The 18,727-nt window shown below is 50.0% G+C and overlaps 1 protein-coding gene across 3 annotated transcripts in view; it reads right to left on the bottom strand.

Annotated features, from left to right (window-relative positions):
• Nucleotides 1-18,727, bottom strand: part of Abcc8 (ATP binding cassette subfamily C member 8) — a 78,599-nt gene that overhangs the window by 25,358 nt on the left and 34,514 nt on the right. For all 3 annotated transcript variants that reach the window (XM_031386703.1, XM_031386701.1, XM_031386702.1), the window contains exons 11-16: nt 9,916-9,956; nt 8,369-8,514; nt 7,478-7,583; nt 7,223-7,339; nt 6,809-6,884; nt 6,119-6,224 (exon numbers count right to left, since the gene is read on the bottom strand). In XM_031386703.1, coding sequence (XP_031242563.1) covers nt 6,119-6,224; nt 6,809-6,884; nt 7,223-7,339; nt 7,478-7,583; nt 8,369-8,514; nt 9,916-9,956 — 592 coding nt within the window. The remainder of the gene's footprint in view (nt 1-6,118; nt 6,225-6,808; nt 6,885-7,222; nt 7,340-7,477; nt 7,584-8,368; nt 8,515-9,915; nt 9,957-18,727) is intronic.

Genomic DNA, 18,727 nt, shown 5'->3' on the forward strand with positions numbered 1-18,727 from the left:
CCCCCGAGTTCTGGATTACAGAGCATGCCACCTTGCATGCAGCACAGCACAGCAAGCAGTTGCCGACTGAATCTCTCTAGGGTACCCCGGTTCTTCTGGCCAGCACTTGGCGTGCCAAGCTACACCATGGCACAAAGCCTGCCCTGCAGGGGCTCACAGTCTGATGGGTGAAAGCAGACAGACAGACAGAAGAAAAAGAGCTACAAGATCCCAGAAAAAAGTAGAAGAAACCAAAACATTAGAGAATTTTGACGAAGATGATACACAAACAGACAAAATGAAAAAGGCAGGAAACTCAAGGAGGTGAGATAACACATGTTTTTTATCTTCTTTATACTTGTGCATCTTTTCTAGCTTGTGGTGCACTTGATTTTTATTTTTAATTATGTGTATTTGTGTGCCTGTGTGGGTATGTGCATGTGTGTAGTTACCTAGGAAGTCTAAAAGAGGCTGTTGGATCCCCTGGAAGTAGAGTTCCGGGTAGTTGTAAGCCTCCTGATGTGGGTGCTGGGAGCTGAATTCAGGTCCTCTGCAAGAGCAGTAGACACTTGTAACCACTGAACCATCTCTCTAGCCCTTAACGCACCTCCTTTTGGAACTACAAACTACATATTCTTTGAGTGGCACTAGGGATTGAATCCAGGCCTCAAAGATGCCAGGCAACTGGACTACCACAGAGCTGCAGTCCCATCCTTACTTTTACTTTGAGATGAGGTCTTACTGAGTAGCCTGGACTGTTTTTACCAAGCCATGAAAATGGGATGTAGGCTCACACCACCAGGCCTGGCAGAAAATGTAATCTTTAAGTCATTTGGAAGAGGAAGACACAAAGGATGTTTCATAGAAGTTGGATGAGCTGAACCTTGAGGGGTGGGAAGGATCGAGGCACAGATATGGAAGGAAGGAATAGTCAGGCGGAGAGGGGCACAGCACATGGAGACGGGCAAAGAGCTGAGGTGGGAAGAGATGGCCTTATGGTCTGAACCCACGGCTGGGACATGTGACGCCCCTTTAATGAGGAGCCCCCTTTTCTTTTCCACTGTGTGTGTGTGTGTGTGTGTGTGTGTGAGAGAGAGAGAGAGAGAGAGAGAGAGAGAGAGAGAGAGAGAGAGAGAGAGAGAGAGCACTTTAGCAGCACAGCATATAGCTCAGCGAGGAGTGAAGAGCTTGCTGTGGGGTGGGGAGTGAAGTGCTTGGTGGGGGATTGCCCTTCTGCCCTGTGCTTGTCTGACACAGTGCAGGCAGAGGGAGAACCAAGTGCCTCAGTGTGCACTGTGCTCTGAATATACAGTGCTCCCCACAGGCCTGTGTACTGAACACTGGGTCCCCATTTGGTAGTACTATTTAGGGAAGTCATAGAAGCTGGGAAGAATCTAGCTGGAAGTGGGACCTAGCTGGAGGAAGTGGGTCACTAGGGTGGGACCTTATGGCTATCTTGTCCCTGTCTTCTTTACACCTTCTCTCCCTCTGCTTCCAGTGAACCACGAAGCCTTCATCCTTCCCGGCTGCCACGACATAGGCCCCACCCAAATCAATTGGGCCTAAGGTTATGGATTTTGTTTGCTTGTTTTAAAGGCAGAGTCTCACTCACAACATGGTCTGGGCTGACCTGGAACTCACTGTTATAGACCAGGCTGGCCTCAAGCTCCCAGAGACCCAAAGGGTTATAACCATGAGCCCAAACCATTTGTTTTCCTCCCTTAAATGAGTTTCTCAGGCATTTTGATTACAACAGTGCAGAATTAACTTATGGCTCCCAGCATTCATTCAAGATTCCAGCAACGCATTAAAGGAGGAGATGAGCTTAGGACCCACAGGGCCTCTACAGTCCACTGCTCCTCCCTCCTGCAGGCCTGTGACTGTCCTGAGACATTTCCTCCCACTCACGCCCGCTGTGCAGTGCCTGCCAAGGCCAGATCTCTGAGATGGAAAGGCTAGGGTCTTTTTCATTGCTTGAAAGGAAGAAAGTAAGTTCCAGGAAGGTGATGTCACCTGCCTGAGGTCGTGAAGCAAGGGAATGGCACAGTCAGAACTAAGCAGGCCACTTGTTTCCCACGTCTGGCTGGTCCTGCCCAAGTCTCTTGTCCACTTGCTGCCTGCAGGAGACTCGGGAGGCACTGAGTTCCCAGTCTCTCCCCAGCACATTGGATTACATCTAAGGGTGGGAGTCAGGCAACTTTGAGCCAAACACCACAAAGCCACAGGAGGTCTCTGAGAAAGTCCCAGAGCAAGATGTGTGTGTGAGGGCATTATTGGGCATAGACAGACACACTGACAGGTCACATGTGGGCTCCTCAACAGGTGGTAGAGAGAAGGTAGCAGGGAGTCCGGGGCAAACCAGATTTGTTCTTCCTCATGGGAACCTTCTCCCCACCCTGTGCTTTCCTGAGACCTACTTCCTGATGGCTTTGGGGGACATTAGAAGGACGGACAGCCTTATTTTTCACTTCCCAGGGAATGAATTGTACCTGAGTGTGTCTGCTAATATTGACTTTTATTAACATGTTTTCTTCTTCTTAGAGATTACATAGGGAGTTTGCCAACTCCCAAGCTGACAGTTAGCTGAGTCAGGAAGTCAGAGAGAGGCTGGTGACTCATGAAAGGGGGCATGTGGGAGTCACGTGGCTCTGAGATTCAGAACCAGGGTCTGCTCAGGACAGCTCTCCATCCTGGGGCTCCTTCTACATAGTCCGGTCTGCCTGGGGTATCCTGGGGGCAAGGGCCAGACTTCCCTCCCCTTAGTTAAGTAGAGAAGCTTTTAGAGAACAGCCTGTAACCTTAAAGGGCCCAGAGCCATACAGACCGATCACAGCAGAATGTGGGGTACAGTCTCACGGCTGGCTCCTCCTCAGAGTGGGTGCAGAAGCTTGGGTTAGGGAGCAACTTGAACAAAGGCTCATGGGAGAGAGACAAATTAATACAGTCCCTAGCTGTCCCTGGTTCATTCATTTGTAAATGAATTCATTTGCTAAAGTGACTATGGATTCAGAGGGAAAAATAAAATGTGGTTCTTGTCTCCCGGGAGCTTGCTAGGGTCTCTCCTGGGAGACAGGCTAGGGTACAGTATGGGAATTTTGTTCTTGGCAAGGAGGGGCATGGCTGAATAATACCTTTTATCATAATACTCCTAGGGCTCCTGCTACATGCTAGGTTAATCCTCTCGTCGCCCCTGTGGGTTAAAAGGGGAAACTGGTGCAGGACGCTTATGGAATTTTCCAAAACACACAGATCAAATCTGATCTCAGGCAGCTTGCCCCAGAGCATCTGCTCCTGCCTGCTCAGCCATACTTAGCTCATTTGGTCCTTGCAGGAATAAATGAGCAGTTGTACCAACAAGCCGAGCTCCATCTCCCCAGAGGGTTCTTGATGCTGCACCTCCCTAATCCCTGCGCACCTCTGGAACTCCTTTCTGGCCTTGGTAAGGATGTGCCGCCGGCCTTATGCTTGCTGTGGGCACTGTCAGCAGGAGTCTCCAGGTTAAAGGCTATTTTGTTCTTGGCTCACTTTGCAAGTGCACCATCTCTCAGAAGACCCAAGGTTCAATGTCTTGGGTTTGGGTCTTCTCCCGGAAGTGAAAAGCATTCAACATTCTTAGCTCATTGCCCTGAGACAGATGTCTAGATGGAGACATGGTGTACTGGCTGGTTTTGTGTGTCAACTTGACACAGGCTGGAGTTATCACAGAGAAGGGAGCTTCAGTTGGGGAAGTGCCTCCATGAGATCCAGTTGTGGGGCATTTTCTCAATTAGTGATCAAGGGGGTAGGGCCCCTTGTGGGTGGTGCTATCCCTGGGCTGGAAGTCTTGGGTTCTATAAGAGAGCAGGCTGAGCAAGCCAGGAGAAGCAAGCCAGTAAGGAACATCCCTCCATGGCTTCTGAGTCAGCTCTTGCTTCCTGACCTGCTTGAGTTCCAGTCCTGACTTCCTTTGGTGATCAACAACAAGATGGAAGTAAGCTGAATAAACCCTTTCCTCCTCAACTTGCTTCTTGGTCATGATGTTTATGCAGGAATAGAAACCCTGACTAAGACATGTGGCTACCCAGGGTTTTTCTGGACAAATGGAACCAACTGAGTCACATCAGTTTAGACTCCCTCAGTGCCATTTTAATGAGCTTCTAACTGGCCTCTCCCCTGGTCCCTTCCCCTATTCCATCATTCTTTATCAGAAGCAGGCAGTTCTACAGTCTTTTAGCTTCTCGGTCTTTCTCATGCCTGCTACCTGTTCCTCGTCACTGAATCCCACACACTCAGTACTCCAGGCACTCGGAGCCATGCTCTTTACTATCAGCAAGCCTTTGCCTGTGCAGTGACCTCATCTGTGTACCTTCCTCTTCCACCCCTGCCTTTTCCATTAGATAAGCTCACATTCGTCTACAGGGAGCTGCTCAGAGGCCTCCCACCTCCCATCCCCGGACCACAGAGCCCCTCGTTCTCCAGTGCTCTGGTGTCACTGATTTTCTTGCCCTCCCTTTTTGCTTTTGATACAGGCTTGGTTGCCCTGAGGCTTGAACTGTAGACCAGGATGGCCTCGAGATCACAGAGATCTGCCCGGCTCTGCCTCTGAGTGCTTGGGACTAAAGGCATGAGCCACCACCACACCCAGCAAGGAGCCACATCTTAACTGTCATTGCATTCTGTGGCTGGGCACAGGGTCTGGCATCACAGGTGGGCTCAATATACTTTGGTGGAATTAATGTATTGGTATGGAAAAGCCAAGGCTCAAATTGAGCCAGGAATGGCTGCTCGCAGCCTAGGGATAGCTACAGGTTAACCTGTTATGCCTAGGGGGAGCTAGGCCATGGAGGAGAGCAAAGTGGATTCTGAGGAACAAGAATCTTGGTGCCTCAGTCTTCCTCTTGGCTTCAAACAGGCCTGGATATCCACTGAGAAAGGTGGGTTTTGCTGAGCCCAAAGCCTGAGGATTCATGCAGTGGCTCTGTGAAGGGTGTGTGTGTGTGTGTGTGTGTGTGTGTGTGTGTGTGTATGTGTGTGTGTGCTGTTATCAAAGCTGGCAGAGTGGACTCAGTCCATTCCAGGGCTTTCCCAGAGAACTACTGGGGAAACTTGCTGCCATTCTGCTCCTACACAGGACCCATCAGGGAACCCAAAGGGCTCACCTGCTAGCCCATGGCCACAGCAGTGAGGGAGACTTGTTACAGCTGGGGGACACCATCCAAGGGCAGTTTGGAAAGGAAATATTGTGAGTGTAAAGCCCGTGGTCAGTTCTCCCCGCTCAGCTCTCTGCTCAGGTTTATCAAAACCTGTCATCTTCATGTCCTTAAAAAAGAGAAAACTAATTTCCTTAAAAAAAAAAAAAAAAACCTGTAGGGCAAGCTGCCCACCCTCTACCCCGTTGAGTTGGCTGCACCCCTCCCCTCTACCATCCTGAATAAGAGCTGTGAACTCAGGCTAGGGGACTAGGGCACCTCTTTCCCTTGGTGATGGCAGGGCACGGAGCCAGGCTTTGTGGAGGTGGCTGCGGCTAATCTGTTCAGGTTCTGAACACCTCTCCATCCTCTTCATTTCTCAGTGTTCCCTCTCCTGCCTTTTAAAGATTCCATTTGATATTCATCTCTCAGCAGCTAATTTCACCGCCTTTTAGAAGTGGTTTAGAAGTAGGTGGGCATAAATAATAGATCCATGATGAACTCCACCTAAGGTCCTGGCTCTTTAATTAAGAGAGTGATCTTTGGAAACCAGTGTTTGCCTGGGTTACTTCTGGGCCCTCCACACACACACCCTGCTTTGCTGATGAAAAACCTGGAACCAATGTTGGCTGGGAGGAAATATAGCCCAGGAAATATGAGATTTCAGAGTGAGCAAAACTAAGTTTGAATCTCCACTCTGCCTCTTGCTAGTCGTGTGAATTAGGGCAAATACAGCTTGCACCTATAAGAAGAGAACTGGTAGCAATGCTCTGCTGGTATTCATTCATGCATGGAATTGTACAAAGAACCCGGCGCATCACACAGCAAGAGTTGAATGGACACTAACGATGACACTATAAGAAAAACAATAGTGTTTACCAAGTGTCCGCTCAAGGCACGGAGGCGCTCAATAAATGAATGGTACACCCTCCGCAGAGAGGGATGGTTGGAGGGAGAGATGCAAATGTTACCTGTTCCAGAAGACGGCCCCGGAGACCTTCTGCATCTCCCCCAGGGTGGCCAGAAGGAGTGAGGACTTGCCGCAGCCCACTTGCCCCACAATCATGGTCAGCTGGCCTACGGCAATGGAGGGCAGTAGATGAGATGGAAGCTGGACGGGGTCTGAATAACTCTCACTCAGAAGAACAGACGGACAAGTACACATAGCTCCCGGCCCTCCTTCCCACCCTCCTCCCCAGGAAACTCCAAGAGGGTCCCTACTCTAGAGTTTTTCCTTCTGGAATTGACAGTGTTCTCTGGCTTCCCAGGTCCTTCCTCCACTTCCGACATCCTCTGCTTCCCCCACACCCTGCAGTGTTCCTGGTGCTCCTTGTAGATTTCCCAAGGTGCCAGCGTGGCTCCCACCTCTGACCCTTTGCCACCGGCCTGACAGAAACAGGCTGTGTTCAGAACCTCCATTTCCATAATCCTCCTAGAACACTCAAGTCTGACACCTGCTAAGATATCACTGGCAACAAATGGCTTGACATCAAGGTGTCCCTGTCTTGACCTGATCTTGGCTACAGCCTGTTTCTGTTTAGAATTCAGACCTCAGAATGTCTAGCTAGGCAGCAGAGAGTAGGGGCTTGGCAAACACTGATTTGGCTTTTCCTCTCTTTTGGGACCTGAGGGCACATCTGGAAGGGTGAGGTGGGCCATACCTCTGGGGATACGGATGGTGATGTTGGACAGGGTGGGGATTCCATCAGGGGTCCAGGTAAAGAAGCCTCCGATGATCTTCATTAGCCGTTCCCGACGCGGTGCAGAAGAGGAGAGAGAGGCAAGGCTGTTTTCAGTTTGGCATGTCCCTGTCTCCCCTCCCCTATGAAGATCAATGAATATTACTTCTAACTCTTGGAGTGCTTCTGGGGTGGACAGTAGGGATGAAGCCCTGTCTGAGGTACCCGAGTGAGGAGGGAGTTCTGCTGAGTGGGGTGGAAATATGCTTGGCTTCAGGATTCCTCCAGGCAAGGGATAGAGGACTCAGAACTCAGGTTCTTGGTCTTGAAGATGTTAAGCTTCTCTTGAAAGATGGCACTTAGGCTGGAGGTATGGATACAGGGTTGGGGACTCACCTGGACACAGAAGTTGTCAGCATCTCCATCCATGCTGGGGGTTAGCCTCTGCAGTGGGCCCAAGAGGTCCCGAACCTCTTCCCGGGCTGGGCGCTTGCGGTTCACGACCTTGAGGGGCTGTGAATGGTTAGGAGGTGAAGGCCTCTGGGATGGGAGGACCCCTTCTGGGGGGAATGTGGGGGTCCAGTGCGGGTGGGCACGAGCTTCAGGATTTAGATGCAACTCGAGAGTAGCAGGGGGAGGCTGGACACTTACCACCGCCTGGTACTTGCCCACTTGGCCTTGGGGTGCAGGCTCTCGGGGGGCACACTGTTCCTCACGGATCTCTGCACTGGACAGGAACTCACTCAGCTTTTGTACGCTGCAGAGGAAGCAAAGAGATACCCTTCACCCCTGGTGGGCAGAGGAGGGGGAAGGAGGAGGTGTGAGCTGAGAAAACAGTTCTCAGTGGGTGCCTGGTCCTAAATGTTCCCTACAAAAGCCATGTGGCCTGGGGCTGCTCACTGTGCAGCTCCAGAGGACTGGGTAACAAGTGTTACCAGGAGTCTTTAAAAAAAAATATGTATTCACTTATTTTGTGTAGTAGGGTTGGGGAGGTACATATGCTGCAGACAACTTTAAGGAGTGATTTTCTCCTACCATGTGGGTCTTGGGGACTGAACTAAGGCCTGGCAGCAAGCATCTTTTCCCACTACATCATCTTGGCACTCCTCCACCCTCTTCCCTGTTTTCTTTTTTGTATTGTTTTGTTTGAGACAGGGCCTCATGTAGCCTAGGTTAGCCTCAAATTTACCGGTGTAGCCAAGGACAGCTTTGAACTCCTTTCCCTCCTGCTTCAGGTGAGTGTTCCACACCAAAGCTTATATATACACATATTTTTTTTTTTTTATAGTGACAGGAACTGAATCCAGGCCTTGCCTATACTAGGTAAGCATACTACCTTGAGTTAATACTCTACAGTCCCCAGGACAGTTTTTTTTTTTTTTTTTAAAAAAAGTTTGACCAGCCATTTGGAGTATTCTGGACTGGAGGTACCTTTGTTTGGTTTGTGTTGGTTTACTGTTCAAGAGGGTTAGTTGTATGATAGGGGTGGAAGTGTGTCCTGTGATGGAGTGATGGACAGCCCTTGGAGTGCCTTCCTCTCACCTCACTAGGGCCTTGACAGTGGACCGAACCACACTAGACAGCAGGAACAGCGGTGTGACCAGGATGTGGAAGAGAGAGAGAGAGGCAAAGGCCACTGAAGGCGAGAAGTCCGACTCTTTGAAGAAGCTCACGTGGCCCACGAAGGTCTGTGGACAAAGCACAGGGGGGATGGGGTGACTCAGGGTGTGGGTCCCCCTTCCCTTCCCACGCCAAAGCCCCGGGCTCCAGAAAGGAAGCCTGAGAGCTCATCAAGACTGTGGGGAACCTTTCAGTTAGAGACAGTCATCTTCCTCAGTCACCCCATGGAAATGTCCCCAGAAAACTCAGGACTCATGCTAGGGGTGCTCCCCACCCCTCTGTGCCAGGAAGAGGGAGGGAGGAACCCTGGACTTGAGTCTGCCCCTGTTCCACTTAGAATTCTGGGTGCCAGTTTCCCTAAGTCCTCAGTCTGGTAAAAATGTAAAAATAGCTGCTGCAGCGTCGCCTCCCCGGGTCTGTCCCTGGCTACCTGACTGGTTCTGTAGAACAGTTCCCAGAGCCCAGGCCAGGAATCCGCTCAATAAATCACATTTAAAGTGAATTCCCAAGCGTGCCTGGCAGCCTTGCACTCTACACTGCTCAGGGATGCCGGCCTCAGGGGGGAAATAACAATGTCTTTTAAAAAGAGCCTCAGTCTTGGAGTAGACACCGAGGGGAGACTGGAGGCGGGAGGACGGGGTGGTGGTGGTGGTGGTGGTGGTGGTGGTGGAGGTGGGGTGGGCTCTAGGGATCCCCAGGCCTTGCTGTAGGGCATGTGACCTGCCTCCACAACTAGGCTGTCCATGATACGGGAACTGTGCATGGCATGTTCCTAAATCTGAAAAAGCAGGTTATACAACTGTGTTTGCGACACGGTCCTATTTCTGTAGACGTGACATATCGTCTGCTTTTAAAAGGATGAGGAAGAGAACCCTGGAGATGCTGAGTGGAGTGTGCGGCTTTTACCACTGTTTTGACTCTTCTTCCCGATGGTCCCATCAACGTCTACAACAGATGGGTGCCACTCTTATGTGTTAATAAGTAGACAGCCACTTTAAGTTCTATAGACAATATACTGACCCCTTCTTTTCTCTCTTCTCTTCCTACCTCTTTTTTTTTTTTTTTTTGAAAAAAAAGGTAGCCCAGGCTGGTCTTGAACTTACTATGTAGCCAAAAGAGACTCTGAACTGACACTCCTCCCCAGTGCTGGGACTACAGAATGTGCCATCATGCCCAGTTCATGGAGTCCAGGGCTTTGTGCATACCATCCATGTATTATACCTACTGAGCCACATCCCCAGCCCTAATAGCTACTTTTAAGAGAAGGTTTTATTCCTCTAAGTACTGTTCCTTATCCCCCAGGATCCAAGATAGCACACCATCTGTGTGGAGTGGGGAGCGAGCACATCTGCATTCACCCTCACACCCGGACACAGCTATTGAGACCCTCCTGCAAGAGGGTATAAGGCCTGGCTGTCTCTCCACCTGTCCCCTCCCCAGTCCCATGCAGAGGAGAAAGGTCTACTTACGATGAGGACAGCAGCAATGGGGATAGCAGTGTTCATGAAGACTGTGAAGGAAGCACAAGGTCAAGTTAGGGGAGAAAGGAGAGGAGAGCAAGAAGGTGGCCATGACAGCCAGGGTAGCGCATCTGAGTGGAGGCCCGGCTTGCTGAGTGTATCTGCAGCTCTGTCCCACGCTTCCCTGGGGCTTCTTGTTCCTCTTACTCCTGCTCTTGCTTCTGTCCCATGAAGAGGCCGCAAAGGAGATACTCTGGGAGGACTGGCACAGAGCTTCAGGGTTGATCCATGAGCAGCTTTCCTCTAGGGGCCCCAAAGGCTGCTGCTTCCTGTAGTTCAAGCCCCTGCATTCCCCTGAGCAGTGCGGAAGCTTTCTAGTCTGCTATGGCTCTTCAAACTCCTTCAGACTGAGGAGCTGGAGGCTGAGAGCACAAATGAGGGTCTTCCTTAGGTCTAGGGCTTGGACTCTATGCTCAGGCCGGGTAGCTGCTATCTGGAGTAGAGGACACTTCCTCATTCTCTCAGGGGCTGGTGGGGCAGCTTAGTGGGTAAGGCCATTAATCCTGACAGCCTGAGTTCATCCCTGAAGCTGACAAGGTAGACATAATGGATCCCCACCGTTTGGCCTTTCACCCCCACGTGTGTGCCATTGCATGTGTGTGTGTGCGTGTGTACGTGCATGTGTATGTGTGTGTGTGCATGCACACATACACAAATTAACTAACTCAACTCAAAGTGTGACCTCAGGCTCCCATCCACCCTTCTCTCATTCCTTCAGGCAAACCTGGGGAAGGGAGTAGGGGGAGGCTGGTTCTGCAATTACCCAGATTAAAGCCCAAAGACCAGAGGCAGGGAGCTACAGCCAAGACCAAAAGCTTAGCTACTGGATATGGTCCTGTCTGCTAAACAGCAAAGTCTTTGAAACTTTGAAGTTTAGACGTTGCCTGGCTGTGCCCTTACTGCAAGAAGCCTACAGCTACTATTTCCCACAGAGATGCTGGGAGCTGCGGCCACTGCTTGTGGAATCCCAACCTGGTGGAAGAGCAAATGGTCTTTGTGCTCAAGGGCTTCTCCTCAGAAGATGGAGACAAGTATTGTTCTCCCAGCCCCTGATGAGAAGATGGAGAACAAATTCCTGGGTGGAGTTATCAAGCTGTCAGGAAAGGAATTTCTATCTTTTCTGGGAGAATTTCTAATCTGTTGGTTTTTTAAGACAGGGTTTCTCTGTATAGCTCTGGCTGTCCTCAGGTTAGCTCTGTAAAACAAGCTGGCCTTGAACTCACAGAGGTTCACCTGCCTCTGCCTCCTGAGTTGAATTTCTAATCTGGAAAGAGAGACAGCAATACCCTGCTATTATGGCTGAAGCCCCTGGGGAAGTGGTGGTCTTTCTGTGAGACTTGTAGGCATTTAATCAATATCAGCATTAACTACAGCCATGTTTCAACTTCCCTTCCTGACAATGCACCCGTATGATGGCACCACACTGCTAAATTATGGTTTATTTCAGGAGTAGAAACATGACTAGTTATGCACCCATGGTACTGAGGATAGGACATAGCATAGCCTCGACTGTCTGTGGAAAACACACACCTGTTAGGCCTGCACCCTTGCCTGTCGCCAGCCACAGAGCCACACACCTGAAGGAGCATCACTCCAGCCTTCAGAGCCAAGGTACCCTCAAGACCTAAGCTTCTCTTCTGACCTTCTCTAGCCCATCAAGATAAGACTAATGTGAAGGACTTGGTGGCGGGAGCATCCGTGCCTTGTCCTTCCAGCCCTGCCCCGATCCAAGCCCCCTCCATCCTCATCGCAGCAGGGGTTGCAATTTAGATCAGGGATTGATCCAACTCACAGAAAAAGCAATCTAGAGCTGTGTATCCAAAGTGAGAATAGTTCTGACCTTCTGACCCCGTATCCCACATCCTGGGCGTTCATCCTGAATAACCACTCAAGAGAAAGGAAGGTTATCACATCAGCAAGACGGTGCAGCCTCAGGACCATCACTGTAAAACACAGCTCAGCCATAGCAGCAAACCACTCAGAAGGAGGCAGGCTGGAAACTTCCAACAAGGGTGGGCACCTTAGTAAGTGATGGTAAGCACCTCTGGGGGACACTTGGCAGGCAGAAAGTGTGTGGTAATTGATATCTCATTCTGATCCATGTTCCCCCTGGTCATGATTTTTAAAATATGTATATTTTTCTGTTTTATTGTCTTTATTTTTAGAGTTGCCTGGACTCCTTTGAGGAATGAGACAAGCTATAAATAAATTAAAAATGAGCATTCTGGAGCTGATGCAGCAGTGTGGGGCCCGCGTGTGACAGAATTAATTTCTGTGCTGTGCTGTGCTGGTTGTTGCTGGAGAGGATTGAGAATGTGATTTTTCCAGTTCCCTCTCCCTTGCCTGGAAGGATGACCACTGCAGGAGGTTCCGAGTCCCCTGTGGTGTGGGAGCTAGGGGGAGGCGCATCACCAGTCGCTGTATTTCAAATGCCTCTCAGAAGATCACCCCATCACCCTTTGAGGGATGTGGCCACCTTGGGGGTGTCAGTGATGCAGACTAGGGGGCTGGGACTGGGACTCTGTCCTCTAAGTCTGGTAGACAACTAGGGGGAGGGGAATAGGTAAGTAGACAGGCAACTGTGGTGGGGTGAAGACGTGAGGTTACATTTTCCTGGAACACACATAGCTCCACAGGGTTCCACAATGGTAGAAGAGGTGGGAAATACAGTGGAGAATAGAATTCACTCCAACTCTGGTGCAGAGTGGGTGATTCCCTTTGATCGGTTAAAAAGCAAAAGAGACAAAACACAAAGCATGACAGCTTTCAAATTTTAGGTGTGAGAAGCATAAACTGTGGGTTGAGTGAACCACATGTCCTGGGTTGCTTTTATTGTCCACTTGACACAAAGTTACCCTGGAAGACAGAGTCTCCCCTAAAGAACTGTTGATCTGAAGGGCTGTGGCCTTATCTGTGACTGTCTTCATGATGTTTGTATGAGACCCCAGCTCACTATGGGGGGCACCATCCACAGGCAGATGTGCCCAGCTGAGCATGAGCAGGCAGCAAGCTAGGAAGCAGCGCGCCCCATGGTTCTTGCTTCCAGCTCTTGCGGGAGTTCCTGCCCCACCCTTTGCTGTGATGAAATGTGACCTGGAAGTGTAAGCAAAATATATCTTTTACCCCCTAACTTTGCTTTCGGTCATGGAATTTATTAAAGTAGCAGAAAGCAAATTAGAACAGTATGTGTTTGTGTGTGAGTCTGAGTGTATATGTGTATCTGTGGTGCATGTGTGCATGTGTGTGTGTGTGTGTGTGTGTGTGTGTGAATGTGTGTATGTGTAACTGTCTGTGTGAATGTGTCTGTGTTTGAGCATATGTATGTAAATGTGTGTGTCTGTGTGTGTGTGTCTGTGTGAGTGTGTATATGTATGTGGTGTGTGCATATGTGTGTATGTGTGTGTTTGTGTGTGTGTGTAAATGTATGTGGTGTGTGCATGTGTGTGTGTGTGTGTGTGTGTGTGTGTGTGTGTGTGTGGTTTTTTACTGAGACAGGGTCTCAAGTATTTCAGGTTGACTTTGAGTTCATTGTGTAACTAGAGATTGACTTTACACTCCGGGACTTTCCATCTCTGCATCCCAAGTACAAGGATTGCAGGTTTATGTCACTACACCTAGCTTGTTAGGGTAAGATCAATGTTGTGTGTCCAGGCCTTAAAAGCCACTCTAAAAGTGAGGCCTGTCTGCAATGGTACCTAATGCAAGGATAAGGATATTGTAAAGATCCATTAGCAGCTCCATTCAACAATTATTTTTCAGCACCTTCCCCCACTGCAATCTTTGTCCCCAGCTGAACGTTGTGTTAGCCTTCCCTGCTCCCACTGCAAAGAAGACAACCCACCCAAGCCAGAGCAGACCCATTCATTGGCTCCCCCAGCTCTGTCCAAGGAATGCAGCTTGGCCTTGTGGGCATCAGCCTGACACTGTAATACCAGCAGCTTTTCATTTCCTAAGTTACCATAAATATTTCAGGAGTCATGTGCCAGGGAGCACAGCGGCCATTTGTGCACTGGTTAACTCCAGCTTTGCCTCCTGTGGAGGGAGGCCAGAGGGCAGGCACTCAGCCTGGTCCTAGTGGCAAGCTCTGCTGGGAGGAAGGGAGATGTGTTTTGAAGTGCGTGGGGCTATTTTCCATCCCATCTGATTGTCAGCAAAGTCAGCAGAGTGGAGAGGAAAGCAGGGGCCTGGTACCCGGTTGCTGGGGGCTACAGAGTGCATCAGAAGGCTCCCAGCAGGACTGACTTCTGTTCCAGGGCTATGGACTCCTCTTGTTCCTCAGCCAACCTCCCTGCCAAACCAGGACAGGGTACACAAAAGTGACCCTTGGTGACTGCCTTGATTGGCAGAAGGAAGGATGGGTAATGAAGGAGAAGAGCTTGGAAAAGGAGGGGACCAGGAGCTGGATGTGGGGTGCACACCTAGAATTCGAGCACTCAGAAGGTAAAAGCAGGGGGATCAGAGTTCAAGGCCATCCTCAGCTACATTGCAAGTTCCAAGCCAGTTGTGAGAAATGGTCTCAAAAAAGACAAAGATATAAACAAAGACAAACCAAAAGTCTTAGGCTTCCCCTGAGGAGGCCGGAGAGAAACAGCAAAACAGCATAGTAAGACAGGCAGTGCGTGGAGTGTGGACGGCCACTATGCTGTGCCCTGTGGACACTATCCCAGTCCTCATACACGGCTGAGTTGATTCTCTGGCCTTTTGATTTTCAAGACACAACCTGAGACTGTCACATTGCCTGTCTGGACCCCAGACAGGCACAGAGTATTGACAGAGATGGCAACCACATCTTTAGTCTACCTAAGCTCCTTTCGTGGCTCTCTGTCCCAGGATTAAACCTAGCAGCCTGATGCATAACAGAGTTTTCTGAGTTGGTCTCCCACTGAAGGAAGGATGGTTGAGATGGAATCCACACCGTTTTGGCTACCTCGAGGCCTTTTTGCCTGGATGTTTCTTCCTCACTCGCGTAACTCACGGCTATCCTTGGGAAACCACTACAGGTGTCACCTCCAGAAGGCACTCTGACACCCACCACCTCTATGACTAGGTTGGGTACAACTCGTAACGTTCATGGGCATCCAGGATGTCTCCTTCTGTTCTTGTCAATCACTGAACTGTTTCATGGCCAGCTTTCTCTGTAAATTTTAAACAACGTCAGGCTAGGACCAGTGCCAAACACAGGGCCTGACACATCGGAGATAGTTGGTAAGTAAGACAGTCACTAAGCACTTGAAAGAAACAAAGCCATAGGGCCAGGCGAATAACACAAAGGATGGGGACATCTGGGACTGACCTCGTGGCTTCAGCATGTGCACTGCTACTGCTGATCGTCACAGCCAGTGTCCCTTAAGACTGTGCGGGCCATGCCCACACCCTGCCTCATGCTCGGGCTTCCGTAAAGCTCAGCACAGAGAGCGCTCTGCTGTGGGCCTGAAGATGGACTGGTGGCATTTTGCCTGGCAACTCTCACTCCTTTGCAAATGGGGGGATGTGGAGTTCCGTGCCTTTTAACCCCCCCTCCCCTACGAGCTGCCAGGGAAGGACACCAGATATCTTGGTGACCCTGTCAGGGAAACCATCACAAGATGTCAGAAGGAGTCATGTCTGCCACACAGCCTGCCTGCGCGGTATGTATACAACCAGACTGGAAACCCATCCAGCATCCCAGGACGGGCCCCATCTGGAGACAAAACACTAGGGCTCTTTCACGTTGCCAGGGCTCCATGGCTGGCGTCACGGATGAGAACATGAGATTCCCATTAGCTCAGTCTAGTGACCTGTACCTTGATCCCTGGAAACAGAAGCCTAGGAGTCCAGGAAGAGGACAGGGAGAACCCACTGGAAGCATGAAGCATGAATCTGCAGCTAGGAGACTCCTCCACCTGACCACTCCCTCTCAGAAGAGACACCTCCGCAAGGGCAAACAGTGCTGGCTCTCCACATTCTGCTGAAGGACAGGAGAGCTGCACTGAGCTGTGCTTTTATATCCGTTGTGTCATCCCATCGCTCTCCTATCTCTACTGTTCCCAACCATTGATGGGCGTGCGTGCATGTGTGTGCGTGCGTCTCCTGGAGCATCATCCACTGTTTACTTTTTCTTTGATACAAGCCTCTCCATGGGACCTGGGCTTGCTGACTAAGCCAGGCTGGCTGGCCAGCCCACTTCGGGCTTGCGAGCGCAGGCCCCACTTGGCTGTTTTATAGGTGAGTGCTGGGAACCAAGCTCAGGCCCTCACGCTCCTGCAGTCAGTACTTCACTAACACTGGTCTCTCCCACCTTGCCCCTGACTTTTTAGAGCTTCTGCATGAGAGAGAACTCACCCAGGCCGTCTTTTGTGTCTAGCTTACTTTTCTAGCATTCTTGTGCACAGTTCGGGGACTAGAGCTCACAATGAGTTCTTATATATTTTCTGAATGACTAAAGAGTATCTCTAAAGAGCTTAACAGGGGCAACGGTAGGGAGGTGGGCGCATTAGTGACCTGGTTTGATGTATGCACATTCTGAACACATAATGCGCATTCTGAGCACATATTGAAACCTCAAGTGTATCTCATACATATGTATGATTATTTTATGTCAATCAAAGTTTACACGCAAAATGCTTATTAAAGGGATGGAAATGCTAGCGGCTCTGATTTAATCACCACAGTGTATGCACGCATGAATTATCATGTAGTAGTCCATACATAAGTACAGTTCAAATAATAACAACATTGCCTCCCCACCCCCCTTCCAGGGACTAGCTTATGTTACCCTGCTTGTCCCTTTAGGCCTGGTGGATAGGGACAGGGCTCTGGGCAGCTCCTGCTTAGCTCCGGAGGCCTGTTCTCTTCTGATTCTTTCCTTGAATCCTACTGACCCTGGGCTCCAAACCTAGGATGATCTCCCAAGATCCCGAGGGAATAAGTATCACCTGTCTGAAGGGCTTCAGAGAGCCAGGCACTAGCCTGGGGACTGGGCTGTGGCACACTCACAAAACAGGTGGACCTTTTGCCCTGGGAAGTAAATATACACTTCCCAGAAACAGCAGCTGCCACCTGCCTTCAGTTGCATGTACTGCAGCTGTCTTTACCTTGATACCCACTGTGCCTGGAATTTTGGGGACCCAGACCCCAAGTTCCTTGCTATTTCTCTCCTTCCTCTCTATGTCAGCCAAGGGGAACCTCCCTCACTATCTGGGCCTTGCTGGGAGAGGGTGTCTCTGAGCTATGGGGAGAAGCTCCCCCCGTCGATCTTGTTCCTCAGTATCTGTTTCTTTATAACTCACCAGGCTGTACTCAGAGTAGAGCTATGGTAATACACCAGCTGGAGGCTAGGCAGGCAGAGCTGCTGAAGATAAGGCAGAAAGAAGCCTGGGTCTGGGACAATGGCTCCTCTAGATGTCTGTCCTAATTCCCCTGTCTCATGGAGAATGAAGGGAAGACCAGAAACTTGGCTGTGTCCATGGCTCTATTCTGAGACAACTGGGTCTTAGGCCTTCCTATGTGAACACACATATGCCATTTATGGCAGATGACCTAGCCACTGCTGACTGGACCAGGCTCTGTCTGAGGTATCAGATACCATAATATAGCTAGATCTAGTGGGGGTGGGGAGCTCTGACTATCTATGGTGCTCAGGGCCAAGCTTTCCTCATGATGAGTGGTAGCCACCTGGACCCACCAGACCCTCCCTCTAGGCAGCACAAATGCCAGAACATATAGACAACCTGGGCTAATATTTCTACTCTCCATGAGCCCTAGAAAGAGTCTATCTGGGAGATATTCCCATCATATCCTCAATCATAGCCCCCAACTTACCACCCCAGAGCACCCTGACAAGAAACACTGTTACCAGGGTGTGATGGTTCAAGCCTACAATCCCAGCATTCAGGAGGCTGGGGCAGAAGGAAGGATTCTGTGAGTTAAAGACCAGCCTGGGCTACACAGTGAGTTCTAGGTCAGACTGTACTAAGGATTAAGGACCCTGATCAAAAGCCCTACCCCAACCCCAAGGACAATGAAGCCATCTCCTGTGAAGGTTGTGGTCAGTACTGACTGTCTCTCTGAGTTTCCTCGCCATCTCCTACTCCCGTTACAGACTGTTCAAGACCATCTCCACAGAGAACACAGCCTCATGATGCAGGTGTCCCAACCCTTTCACTCCATGTAGCTCCCTGGCATTCTGGAAATAACACGTGGAGTTTCCATAGGGTCTATTCTGAGCCACGCTGCTAACTCTGCAGTGGCCTCTGAAACACATGCCCCCAATGAGCCTCAGTTTCTCATGTGTAAAACAGGTGCCCACATTGCAGGAAACATCTTCTATTGACCTTTCTTGCTGAATCCTATATATTTTTCACAATATGACCTCTAAATCACAAATTCTCTCTTCAGCTATATTAATTTGATTAACCTGTACATTGAATTGGATTACTTCCTCCCTCCCTCCCTTCCTTTTTCCTTCCTTCCTTCCTTCCTTCCTTGTTTTCCTTCTTACTCCCTCCCTGTCCCCCCTTTCTCTATGGGGCAGAGCTGTTCTTACCAAAATGGCTGTTAACTTGGACAGGTCAGTGCCAGTGGCTACTTGTCTACATCCCAATAACACACTGGGAAAACAGCCACGGTGGGGTAGGTCCATGGAGGAATGAATGAATTAGCATCATTTGTGAATCAAACTTGGACCAGAGCCTTGTGATCACCTGACCTTCATGCATCCTCCTTTACGCCAGGGGAATGTACACCGAGTCAACGTCAATAACTAATGCTTTAACTTCTAGAA

The sequence above is a fragment of the Mastomys coucha genome, unplaced genomic scaffold, assembly GCF_008632895.1.
Source record: "Mastomys coucha isolate ucsf_1 unplaced genomic scaffold, UCSF_Mcou_1 pScaffold21, whole genome shotgun sequence".
In the NCBI taxonomy this organism is placed as follows: domain Eukaryota; kingdom Metazoa; phylum Chordata; class Mammalia; order Rodentia; family Muridae; genus Mastomys; species Mastomys coucha.